The sequence below is a fragment of the Silurus meridionalis genome, chromosome 12 (assembly GCF_014805685.1).
Source record: "Silurus meridionalis isolate SWU-2019-XX chromosome 12, ASM1480568v1, whole genome shotgun sequence".
NCBI lineage: Eukaryota > Metazoa > Chordata > Actinopteri > Siluriformes > Siluridae > Silurus > Silurus meridionalis.
Genome location: NC_060895.1, coordinates 6,461,453 through 6,474,381, shown reverse-complemented (window position 1 = coordinate 6,474,381; position 12,929 = coordinate 6,461,453). Strand labels below are relative to the sequence as shown.

The window sequence follows — 12,929 nt, the reverse complement described above, 5'->3', positions numbered from 1 at the left end:
AGATTATTTATATGTTTTACCTGCGGGTGGGAGCGAAAAAAAAAATAACATATTTGCGGCAGAGGGCGGGACCGAGACTACAAAATCAGTCCTGTGCGTTTCTCTAGTCTGAGGGACATAATTGACCACCTTCTACTTCCAGGTTTATTGGTTTTTGCGGCCCTATCTGCTCGTTCATATCCCAACATGAGCCTCTAATCTATAGAAGTGTAACACCTAAAAATAAATTTTCACAAAAATGTGGATTAAAATGTTTCTAAATCACTGAAGGTGTTCTGACTGATCCCAGTCTATTACTATTGCGTAAATTTGAATACAGTATGGAAATCGAAACATTAAACTCACCATTCTTAAATGCCAAGAACTCAAAGATGCTGTGCACGATCGAGACGACGATGGTCAGCCCCAGTAGGTAGGGATTAGTCTCCAGCAGTGCCACCTATTGAGCGAAATTTAGATTACAATACTTTCTTCATCATCCAGGCATTGTGAACAGGATTGTGGATGGAAATCAGACCTTAACAGAGTCCTGATCCTCGTCGGATTGCTCGTACGTGTCGTCGCTCAGGAAGTTCCACGGCGAGCGGGCGTTCTGAGCCGCATACAGTTGCCAGCGCCACAGAGAGAGCGGGCAGTAGGTGAGACGCAGGGGCAGCTTCTTTAGAGTCTCGTTTATGGGGTAGTAGTCTTTCTGCAGGTTCCAGTAATCGTTAAAGTAAACGATGGGGTAATAGTCACCGCTCACTGCATCAAATTTTACATCTGAGAGAGAGAGAGAGAGAGAGAGAGAGAGAGAGAGAGAGAGAGAGAGAAAGAGAGAAAGAGGGCAATGAATATGTTGGAAGTCGGCTTAGCGCAGATATACAGCCAGCTGAGGATGAGGGCACTTACGCTGATCGAGGGGCGGGGGCACCGAGCCTTTCACCCACGCTGTGTGATCATCCACCATGTTGATAGTAAGGTTTGGATGCCAGTGAGATATGATTTCTACTGGACCATGACTTTCTGCCCGCTATATACACACACACACACACACACACACACACACACTTTTTATATTCATATTCTTTCATCACCAGGTCTAAGTGGCTTAAAGTATTTAATGGTTGCACTGAGCCAACTATTTTGCATTCAATTACCCATGCAGTTTTTAGCCAAGATATCCATTATCACACTGACCTTAATCATCTCAGGATCAGCTTCTGTCTCTCCCGTCAGCAGGTTCTTCGTCTTCAGAAACTTCCGACGCTTGAACTTGTTTAACACTGGTGTGGAGGTAAAAAAGGAACAAGCAGTTATAACCTGAGCGTAAGAACTGAATGTAGACATTGGTTTAGCTGAGCTTACTCACTTCGTGAAGCATGGACAGTGGCCAGCCTGCGATACTGGCCTTTGCGTTTCGGATCTGGATGGAAGCCGCTCTTGGTTAAGTACACGTGGATGTATAACGAGCCGTTCTGCTGCACACTCTGCGTGAGAAAACTCATTATTGGCATCCGTACCGGTCATGCTCTAAATTATCCATGCACATTAATACTGCTTTAATACATTATAAACATTTTTGTTGAGGAAATCACAGTGGTGCATGTGTACATGTGCTGCTGTTTTTAATTTGAGCTAATTATTATTCGTGAGAACATTTACACACATGCCAGAAGCGCGATTTATTGTTAATCGGGACGAGAAACTTGCTGTCCGACCGAAAGTTGTACTTATGTTATTTCGGGTTAGAAAATCTGTCTGTGTTTCATCTCAGTTGAAATCCAGCTCACATGCACCACATAATAATAATAATAATAATAGCAGCCAAAAGAGTAACATCAAAATCCCTGTATATTATTAAAAAAAAAAAAAAAAAGGTGAACATTTACTCATGTGATAATTAGTTTATAAGCGTATAGGTAGGCCAGATACTATCATGAAAAGGAAACATTTGGGTGAAAAATAATTGGCAAGGCCATGTACCACTCGAAGCCGAGCTCCTCTTAAAAGCACCAAATCTGTTTCATTTTTAAAAATAGCCAAGTTTAAACTTGCAACATTCCACCAATGCACACATTTGTTTTTTTATTAATTAAATAGTTGCGCAATACGTTTGTCGTTCACAGTTATATTTAATGTTGCAGAACGTCCAAGCTACAACTTCCCTCACGTTAGAAACGCTATAAACCTCAGTTCCTTCATCTGTACCTCTTTCTGTCAGAGACCTGACTTTTACAACTCGAAGAGAAACGGTAACCATAGAAACGATAACATAGTGGGATGAGTACAATAATATAAACTCGTTATTTGCCTCACAGCTGGGACTCCGGTCAGAGATAGAAAATTAAAAATCACCACCACCAGTGCCCAAATAGCTCCGAAATTCCAACAGCGCTGAGGTAAGGTGTAAAAAAAAAAAAAAAAAAAAAGCATCACATGACATGAAGTAAGTATTTTGTTTAAAAACCCACTCCCTGCTCTACCCACATATAGTGGTGGTGGTGGTTTGAAACGTGAGATTCAGCTTAGGAGTATAAAAGAGGATGTTCATTAACAATTGTTAAACATAATCAGCACTCAGGGCATGTTTATACTTTACACAGACATGGTCAGAAGAAGAAAAAGAAGAAGGAAAAAAAATAAATAAATAAAAATAGATTTATAGGATTAAAAAAAAATTTCTTTTAAATCCCTTTTCTGAGACATGTATTGTTTGTTACCATGTGTATGATTAATATTAGAAATAATCTATACACACAAAACTTCTGCTTAAAACTTTACCTCAGGTGTGTCCAGTTCCAAGTAATGCTCATAACAGCCGTCCCCGGCTTCTCCTGTGGACCAGTCTCCGTAGATCAGATCCTGCTGGAACCAAAACTGTGCTTCTGAGCTGTTGAATTCTGAAAATGTCTCGTTTTCAGATATATACACATAAAGATCCTAGGAAATGGAAGAGAACATCTGGTGTTATGTGTGTCATCATAAAACATGTCCATGTGTTATAACAAATACAAGACAGTAATCAAGCCTGCATGGAAAAAACAACAGCAGCTGAGGCAAAGTGCCGTCCTGTAAAGACATTTGCATTTCTATTCATCCAACATAAATTATATAAGTTATAAAAGCACAGTACCATAAGGGTGTCCTTTGGGAAGAGGTTGCGGCTGGGCACCCGGGGAGCACCTGCTGGGGTGCTGGGGTCAGGGGTCGATGGTCCTCTGCGAAACCAGCTGCTAATGGCCCATATAATGAAGATCCTGGAAAAAGATCACAGCAAAGGTGAAATAAATACAATCTTGCGTGTAAATGTTTGAAGCATAATATTATATACAGGCTAAAAACAATGCTGAGGAACCGATTTCAAATCCTAAAATATACACATTGAAAATGAAAGCTGAAGGAGCACAAAAGGGGAAAAAAAAAAAACACCTTTCAAATTAAACATTACATAATGGTGCATACAGCTGAAATCTTTCTATTAGATGTTCTATGGATGAACAGACTATAAAAAGACCAAAAAAAAAAAAAAAAAATACTAGGGACGGAACGATAAAAGTTGCCATTTGTATCGTGATGCATCGTTTGTAACACTTTTTGCACCGGTAACAAATTATTAGTAGGTTATACTTTTATTTCAAAAGTGACCAATATTTTATATGTAGATTTCTTCTCATTAAACCTCTCGGGCGTGTTCTCTCAGCACCACTGCTGCACAAAGGTGAGAAGATTTTAGTATCTTCTCAATGGACATGGAAACTTGGAAGAAATGAAACTTGGATATATTTTAGACAATGTACAGCCATTAATGTCAAAATAGCTGGCAACCAAAGTGAGTACACCCTAAGTGATGACAGCTGTATGTTGTGTAACCATGCAAAGCCACATGTCCTATTTTTATGTTTATGTTTTTGTCTGCTTGACCGGACCATACAAATCTGTGTATGTTGTATTAGAGCAGTTCAAATTTGGTGCTTTGAGTACAATTCTCTCATACTGACCACTGGATCTTCAACATGGCACCATGGTAAAGACTCTCTAAAGATTTAAGAATTAGAATTGTTCCTCTACACAAAGATGCCCAGGCTATAAGATCATCAGTAACACCCTGAAACTGAGTTACAGTACAGTGACCAGGTCATACAGAGGTTTTCCAAGACAGGTTTCACTTGGAACGGCCCTCGCAAGGGTCCATCAAAAAAAGTTGCGTCTTCGTGCTGTGCGTCAGGTGCAGAAGCTGCTTCAAAAAACAGACACATGAGTGCTGCAGCATTGCTTTAGAGGTTGCAGAAGGGGAAGGTCTGTTGATCAGTGCTCAGACCGTACAACACACTGCAACAAGTCGGTTTGCATGGCCGTCATCTCAGAAGGAAGCCTCTTTTGAAGCTGGATCAAAGGAAAGCACACAAACAGTTTGCTAAAGATGACCGATACAAGATCATGAATTAGTGGAACCATGTCCTGTGGTTAAGATAAACTTGTTTGCTCAGTTGCGGTGTGTGGTTACGCCCCCGTGAAGCAGCAAGATAATTGTGTCTTGCCTACAGTCAAGCATGGTGGTGGTAGCATCATGGTCTGGGGCTGCATGAGTGCTGCTGGTACTGGGGAGCTACAGTTCATTGAGGGAAACATGGATTCCAACATGTACTGTGACATTCTGAAGCAGAACATGAGGTCCTCCCTTCAGATACTGGGCCGAACGGCGGTTTTCCAACATGATCATAACCCCAAACACACCACCAAGATGACAACTGCCCTGCTGAAGAAGCTGAAGGTGAAAATTATGGCGTGGCCAAGTATGTCTCCAGACCTGATCCCTATTGAGCACCTCAAATATGATTTGGGCATTTGAGAATTAGGGGCATCCTCAAGGGGATGGTGGAGAAGCACCATGTATCTAACATCCGGCAGCTCTGTGATGTCATTATCCATCCATTATGGAAGAGGATCCCAGCAACAACCTGTGCAGCTCTGGTGAACTCCATGCCCAGGAGGATTAAGGCAGTTCTGGATAACAGTGGTGCTCACACAATATTGACACTTTGGATTAGGGCTGCTTTTGCTTATTTCAGAAATCGAGTATTCTAACAATTATTCCCAATTAATCGAGTAATTGGATAAGATGTATTTTCATTAAAGAGCAATACTAAAGTTTGAAATGATCCCAAACTTTGGAAACCTTTCCGTTTTCTTTTTATTTTGCAGCACCATAATATTTTTTAAGGTATGTGAATCTGTTCCTTTTGATCATGGGTAGGACTTGAGACTGAAGGTCTTCATCTCGAAATTTACGCCGACTACGCATAACAAGAATCCTCAGTGCAGTCCACTATTACAAGCACTGCTATAATTAACTGTTATGAATTACAGCACTCTTTTTTAGAGTGTCCTCCCGTCTCGCCGAGACGAGAGCAGGGGGGATGGGAGCCTGCAGAAAGAACTCTATTTTCAAAGTAAAATGAAGGCTTATGGCTAAGGGCTATGAATACGTAACCAGAAGTGGTGGTGATATAACCGAACACTGTTACACTGCACAGACTGTAGCGGATCTGCCTGGTTCATCCCGATGTCCTACCTCTGGATCGGGTCCTTAGCTGGTGAGGGTTCCACACCTACAGCCTAAAGATCTATGAAGACGCTGAGCAACTCAAGACCTTTGAGGATTGGATTGGACTGTAATTCATATCAATAGTCTACTACAATGGCTCAGGACCACAGGTTGTATGAATAGTTCAGGATTTATGCACCTATTACTGCACACCTCAACAATGGGACTGCAATGAATGGACATTTGGTGGCACCCAAATGAGAACGGGTTTCCTTTCGAGTTTGGTTCCTCTTAAGGTTTCCTCCTCAGGGAGTTTTTCCCTCATCGCAGTCACAAATGCTCATGTTCTTTTGAATTGAAATAGTCCAATTTGCTAAAAAAGGTCGCTTTACACTTGGTAAAATCCAGCTGTCTAGCGATTGAACTCACCTGAAAAGGACGCCCTTAATGACTTGCCAGGCGTTAGGCTGCTGCTGCTGCTGTTGCTGTTGCTGTGGGTCCTGTGCAGTCGCACCCGTCTGTGCAACCTGGCCAGAAGCAGCCGCGCCATTACTGTTTACCTACACAGAAAACCACAATGCCAGTTCATTAATTACCACTCACCATCGAAATGATTCCATTGTATCATGCTCTGTATTATAAAGCGGATGAATACAGTGTAAAGAGCTGGTCAAGAATTCAGAAAACACCCAGTCTTATGGGTTTGGTGACACATGCATGCTTCCTTTGTTTAGATGACAAACAATAATCGAACAGTGAATGCCGAAGAAAGGTTTCTAGACAGGAGGAGTCCAAATTTGACATTTTTAGCTCCAACAGAAGATTTTATGTAAGACTGAGAACAAAGAGAGATGTTAGCAGGCTGCCTCATGCCCAAAGTCAAACATGGAGGTGGAGGTACATTTATATATTTGTTTGGTCAAAGTTAAAATCTGTTGCATATAAACACAAGGAACATGCATGTGTCTCTCAAAAACCATAAAGGACTAGGTGTTTCCGAACTTTAGACAGGTAAATGCCTTTATTCGATTGCTACGCCATCATCTGGAACAACGTCCAAATACACCTGATCTTTACCTCTCCATCTCTCCTCTTAACCATCTCAATCTCCCTCTAATAAACTCACTACTAATCCTGTCCATCTTCGTCACTCCTAACGAAAACCTCAACATCTTCAGCTCTGCTACCTTTGGCTCCTGCACCCAGGCCTCCTCACCTCACCTACATCAGAACCGGTCTTAACGAACATACTTGTGGCTGAATGAGCACAAATTTCCACAACTACAAGCCAAAATCTAGTGGAACATCTTCCCCAGAAGAGTGAAGGTTATTATAAAAGGATAAATGGTGCTCAATGTGGAACGGGATGTTCGAAAATCAAAATCTTGTGTCCACAAACTTTTCTCCATGTAGTCTATAATCCAGTTCAGCTATCTCTAATTAAAGCCCACACAATATTTACAAATCGTGGATTTGCCAGATTAGCACTACATGATGCACTGTGCAGACAATGCTGATAGCTCCGAAAGGCACAATATGTAAATGGAGCCTCTGACAAAAACAATAAACGCTTTATAGTCTGCTGCGACACCCTCACCAACCTCGGCTGCTGCAGATGAGATCATCTGCAAGGGGTTTGGGAACTTGAGCCAATGATTGGGGGGGAAAAAAAAGAAAGTTTGTCAATGTTTAAAATAATGCAAGGCTGATTTCACAATACTCAACAATGTACTGCCATGCAATACTTTCACCTTTGGAGTTTTCATTTAGTGCTTTAAGGTCCTAGTTCAAACCTAAAAACATTTATTAATGCTCTTCTTTCTCATTAAAAAAAAAAAAAAAAAAAAAAAAGGTACAATTCCAGCAACTGTATAACTTCAGTGGTGACTTTCTGTATATTACACCCTCTGCACCAGTGTGTAAAATAAAAAGAAGGAAGTGAATCAGAGTGTAAATGATTAAACACGAGTTGCTTTGGGCCTCGTGCCCACATGACTGCAGCGAGCTGAAAAATAAACCACAATGCTTAATCATTACCCCGGGTGGCCCAAACAACGAGGGTAAGAGTGTTTCATATCTAAGATCTGCATCACAGTGTGAGAACTGCAACTGCAAATAATCCGAATTATGTAACGTCAAATAACATACGCTTTTTTTTTTTTAACGATCCATGCATCATCTAAACGCAAGAGCGCATCGAGTTCTATACCTGCGTTAATCGTGGGTACTTTGTTGTGGCACCGTTTCTGCTGCACTCGTTTAATGATGTTTCCCAACAAGCTCGAAATCTGATATCTATTTTAAAGCAGGACTGATTAAAAGCGCAAGGACGCGTCATGTTCTAGTGTAATGATAGAAGAAACAAAAATAACGAGACCAGAGACAAAGCAAGAATAAAAAGGAGGCCATTTCTGTTTCTATTTGAGCCTGAATAATCTGCCTTAAAACTGATGAGGCAACATGTCTATATGATTGAAATCCAGAATGATGCCTGTAATGTTAATGGGTTTTGGTTGCTGTAACAGAATGATTATTCATTCACCTCTAAGCAGAGCAGAGGAACACTATGTTTTTGCTTGCAGTCCTAATGTGAAGGTTAAAACATTGGAGTCACAGCCAAAGATTTATCAGTCATCATTTATCGTATTTTTAACATAGTTCAATTTAGCGTTAAATACATTTGATAGACTTATACTGAAACTATTAATATATGTGTTGGGTATGTGTGATATTTCCGTTATTCCCAGACGTCTGTGTTTGCCTGCGATTCTGAGGTCACAGGGGGGATTAGGGCAATTACTAGCATAGTTACTGTTAAGGAGAAAGAAACATTAGTGGTAGGACTTCCTTGGTTGGAAGTTTAAATCCCAGCACCACCAAGCTGGCACTAAAAGAACCTTGACTGATGTTGCCTTAAGGGAGAAGGTGAACCTTGTCATTTAGAATAGAATAGAAGAATCGCCTTTATTTGTGACATATACATTACAGCACAGTGAAATTCTGAAAAAAGCTGGGGCCAGCCATGATAAAGCACCCCTGGAGTACAGAGGGTTAAGGGCCTTGCTCAAGGGCCCACGGTACTCTACAATCTATAATAGTGTATAATCTATAAAAGTGGTACCTCAGTGACTAAGATGTTGGACTTCTGAATGCCATAAGTTTAAATCCATGAACTACTAAGCTGCCAAAAATAAAGAATAAATAAAATGTTCTTTATAAGTAAGTTTGTCCCTGATGAGCGAGCCGGTGGCAAATGTGGCAAGGAAAAACTCCCCGAGATGGCATAAGGAAGAAATCTTGAGAGGAACCAGACTCAAGAGGGAACCCATCCTCATCTGGGTTGCACCGAATGTCTATTTATTACAGATAAACGATGTCGAGGTGTGCAGTGATGGTGATCAGATACAAACTGTAGTCCTGAGTCAATGTAGCAGACTAACATTTTCAAGAATTCTTTCTTCACATATTCTAGCTTTAGAGGAACCTGGAGTCAGAGTGCAAAGTCATCCATGCAACAGTACCCCTGAAACATAGACAGCTAAGGGCCTTGCTCAAGGGCCAAACAAAGACAGCTTGGCAGTGCTGAGGATTGAACCCCTGATACTACGATCAGTAAACTAGAGAGCATTGTAGTAGAACAGCATCAGTAGGCTACTCACGTGCTGACAAAACAAACAAAACTCAGTTTTGAGTCCATGCCCCCCATGTTCTACACCATACATCAAGAACTTACAAATTAGCACTTACCATGCACCGTAAACAAAGCATTAACCCTCACCTGCTCATTTGTATCCGTCTCAGTTTAAAATCGCTTTGGACAAAAGCGTCAACCAAATGAAGTACAATGTAAATGTCTGATCTCACACTGTCCGGTTTTACTGTTACCTCAGAAAAACAAACCAAAAGCTTGTTTCCCCACTCACCATTTTCCAAGCAGGTTCAGTGGTCAGAGGGTTGGACTGTTGTTTGGAGGTTGAGAGTTTAAATATCAGCACGACTGAGCTGCTGGGCTTCCAAGCTTCTCAGCTCAGGTGTATGAATGAGATCATTGCAAGTCGCTCAAATTGTGAAGACAGCAAATGTTAAAGTCCCGGAACGCAACGCAAGCTATAGGTTCAAAAGGAACGATGTCATTTCTGACCTTGACAAAATCCAAGCTATTGACAAACAAATCCTCTTCAGTGTTCTAGGTGCCGATACGGACGTCACGAGAGGATATGTTCGGATTGTGATCAAGAAGCAAATCCAATTTTTGTATCCATGATAAAAAAAAAGAAAAGGGTACGAAGCACTGCTTTGTTGAATGACGTCAAACTGTAAAATCGGAGGAGACTCGTAGTACAGAGGACTACCTCGGACTGCCAGGGAGGAAGATCATATTGAGGGAGTTTGTTCCTGATTCAGGGATGGAACCTAGAACCTTGAGGTGGAAAGCAGAAGATCTGGGGCATTTGGGTAATGTGGGAAGTGTAAATATGAACATATAACCAATTGAGGATTAAACCTGATGCTTTAAGGGTCCACAGGGTTAAAGTCGTACGTGGTAAAAGATTATTACAGAATGTAAAACTGAAAGTCAACTCATCATGGTGTTTAGATCCCAGTGAGGGAGAAGATGCCTCACAGCCACACTGTCTGCTGTTATAGAAGTATATAACTAGTGGTAATAAGATGGGCCTGAAAACTAGCTGCAGTTTTATAATGATAAGGAGCCACCATGCCAATCGGACAAAGCAGTGAAGAAAAACCTGCTGATTGAACACGCCGGGAACGTGCTCACACTGGCAGGTCGGCTACAAACCATCTTCCTGACTGCATGACAGATCATTAATCTAATCTAATCTAATCCAGCGCCTCAGATTGGCGAGAAGACATTACTAAAAAAATAGATTCTGAGTCGTGTCAATACAATCCATGTAAGTTAAACGATAATCAACCTATAGGCCGGTTTAGCAACAATTTCAATATATTTTTTACTACCGGCATTCTGCAAATCTCGCCTACTAATCACGGATTGGTCAGTTTCTCTGACTCATCTTCTTTGATTGGCTGACCGCTTCCGAGCGTCAGCTAAGAGACAATCGCATCACACACGGAGCAAAGATCCTGACCAATCCGCTCACAGGAGGCGGGACTTTCTTTTCGGAATACAGGTGGATTGATGCAACGCGACTAAGCGCACGGTGAATCGTTCAATTTGACCGGCTTCGATTGTCTTGAAATCAGCAACGCGTCAAACGACCAGCCCGACCTGTAACGTGTATACAGGCGTTTTATGTCTATGAGTGTTATTTCTGCCGCTCTTACCTCGCCGTTGCTTACGGTGGACTGCTGTGTCGCTTCGGTCTCCTGCGCCGCCATCTTCCTTCTCTCCGTCCTACACTGTAATGTGGCGTTCTCGGTATGTAACAGAAGGTCTCGCGAGATCAGGCGCTCACACCAGGATACCGCTATGACGTAATAGATCGCGAGATCTTGTGCTGACAGCATGTGATCACCGGCTCCTGCAGCCCCATGACTACTGATTATTTACTACTGACCACTCATCGCTGATTACTCACTAATGATAACAAACTATTGATTGCTTACTCCTGATCAGTCACTACTGACTACCTACTAATGATAACTTTGTACTGATGACTTACTAATGATCATTCAGTACCAACTACTTCCTAATGATCTATCAGTACTGACTACTTACTAATGATCATTCAGTACTGACTACTTACTAATGATTATTCACTACTGACTACTTACTAATGATTATTCACTACTGACTACTTACTAATGATTATTCACTACTGACTACTTACTAATGATCATTCAGTACCAATGACTTACTAACGATCATTTAGCACTGATTACTTACTAATGTTTATTCAGCACTGATGACTTACTAATGATCATTCAGTACTGACTACTTCCTAATGATCTTTCAGTACTGACTACTTATTGACATGGGCGTAAATCCCGGGGGGACGGAGGGGACATGTCCAAAGGTTGTCCCCCTCCCCATCCGAGAATTGTCCCCCCCAAAAAAATGATTTTAAATAATCGCACTCTCTATTGTGAAAAATATATGTATGCATACCTAAATAATTGTGTAAGTAGAAAAAAAACCCCGCAAAAATGCATTTAGATACAGTTGAGACCCACTGCCTGCTTTCCCAGTTCATCTCACCTTCTCTACACACACACGAGTCAGGTGTGTGTCTGCGGCTCAATTAATGTTCAACTCCGTTAACTAGGGTATTTTATTCACATCGCTAATTAGCGATGTAATTTTCCATGAATCTGTTCTATTAGCAATTAAAATATGACTTATCTAGTGAACGTTAGCTTGTTTACAGTAGCTTGTAGCATAGTGCACTGACACTAACACACCAAAGCCGTTTCCCATGCAGTGTTTTATTTGGGGCGACTTGGCATAATGTTAATTTATAACAATTAGCATATTGTTTATCTGTGCATTTACTAAATGAGCACTGTGCTACGTCCGAACTGACCACACTGTATTTTTTTGTATAATCAGTTTCTATTCTGTTCTTAAGTGTCTTAATTAATTTTAAATACAATTTTAAACCTTTTTTGTAATTCCTTGTTTTTATTGTTGTAATTATTTTTTATGATGGTTTTACTTTCTTTATGTAAAGCACTTTGAATTACTATTGTGTATGAAATGTGCTACAGTATAAATAAAACGAGAAATAACGTAGAAAAGGAAAATGGACATAAGATTATTTTTCAGTGCATTTAAACCATATCTTTATAAGTACAATTTGACTGTATTATTTGTGTCCCCCTTCAAAAATTGCTCAAGAGAAATTTTAATATTTATTGTCCCCCCCTACTGTTAAATGAAATTTACACCCATGCTTACTGATGATATTTAAGTACTGACTACTTACTAATGATTATTCAGTACTAACTATTTACCACTGACCATTCAGCACTGATTACCTACTAATGATAATTAAATACTGACTACTTACTAATGATCATTCAGTACTGATTACTTACTAATGATTATTCAGTACTAACTACTTACTACTGACCATTCAGCACTGATTACTTACTAATGATAATTAAATACTGACTACTTACTAATATCATTTCAAACTGACTACTTACTAATGATCATTCAGCACTGATGACTTAATAATAATTATTCAGTACTGATTACTTACAAATGATCATTTAATACTGACTACTTACTAAAGATTATTCAATACTGATTACTTTATAATGCTCACTCACTACTGATTACTTACTAGTGATCTTTCAGTACTGAATATTGATCAACAAGTACTGATACATCATTATTCAAGACATGTTTTCATGAATTTGAAATTAAAAAAATAATAATCCACAAAAGAAAATGTATTAAACACTGTGTATGTGG

General features: G+C 40.3%; 1 protein-coding gene across 1 annotated transcript in view; it reads right to left on the bottom strand.

The window, feature by feature from the left end:
• Positions 1-10,974, bottom strand: part of clptm1 (CLPTM1 regulator of GABA type A receptor forward trafficking) — a 16,232-nt gene extending 5,258 nt beyond the window's left edge. The window contains exons 1-9 of the mRNA XM_046862238.1: positions 10,835-10,974; positions 5,957-6,087; positions 3,116-3,239; positions 2,764-2,922; positions 1,352-1,469; positions 1,180-1,265; positions 892-1,012; positions 518-762; positions 346-439 (exon numbers count right to left, since the gene is read on the bottom strand). Of these exons, the coding sequence (XP_046718194.1) occupies positions 346-439; positions 518-762; positions 892-1,012; positions 1,180-1,265; positions 1,352-1,469; positions 2,764-2,922; positions 3,116-3,239; positions 5,957-6,087; positions 10,835-10,888 (1,132 nt within the window). The 5' untranslated portion in view covers positions 10,889-10,974. The remainder of the gene's footprint in view (positions 1-345; positions 440-517; positions 763-891; positions 1,013-1,179; positions 1,266-1,351; positions 1,470-2,763; positions 2,923-3,115; positions 3,240-5,956; positions 6,088-10,834) is intronic.
• Positions 10,975-12,929: the final 1,955 nt, after the last annotated feature.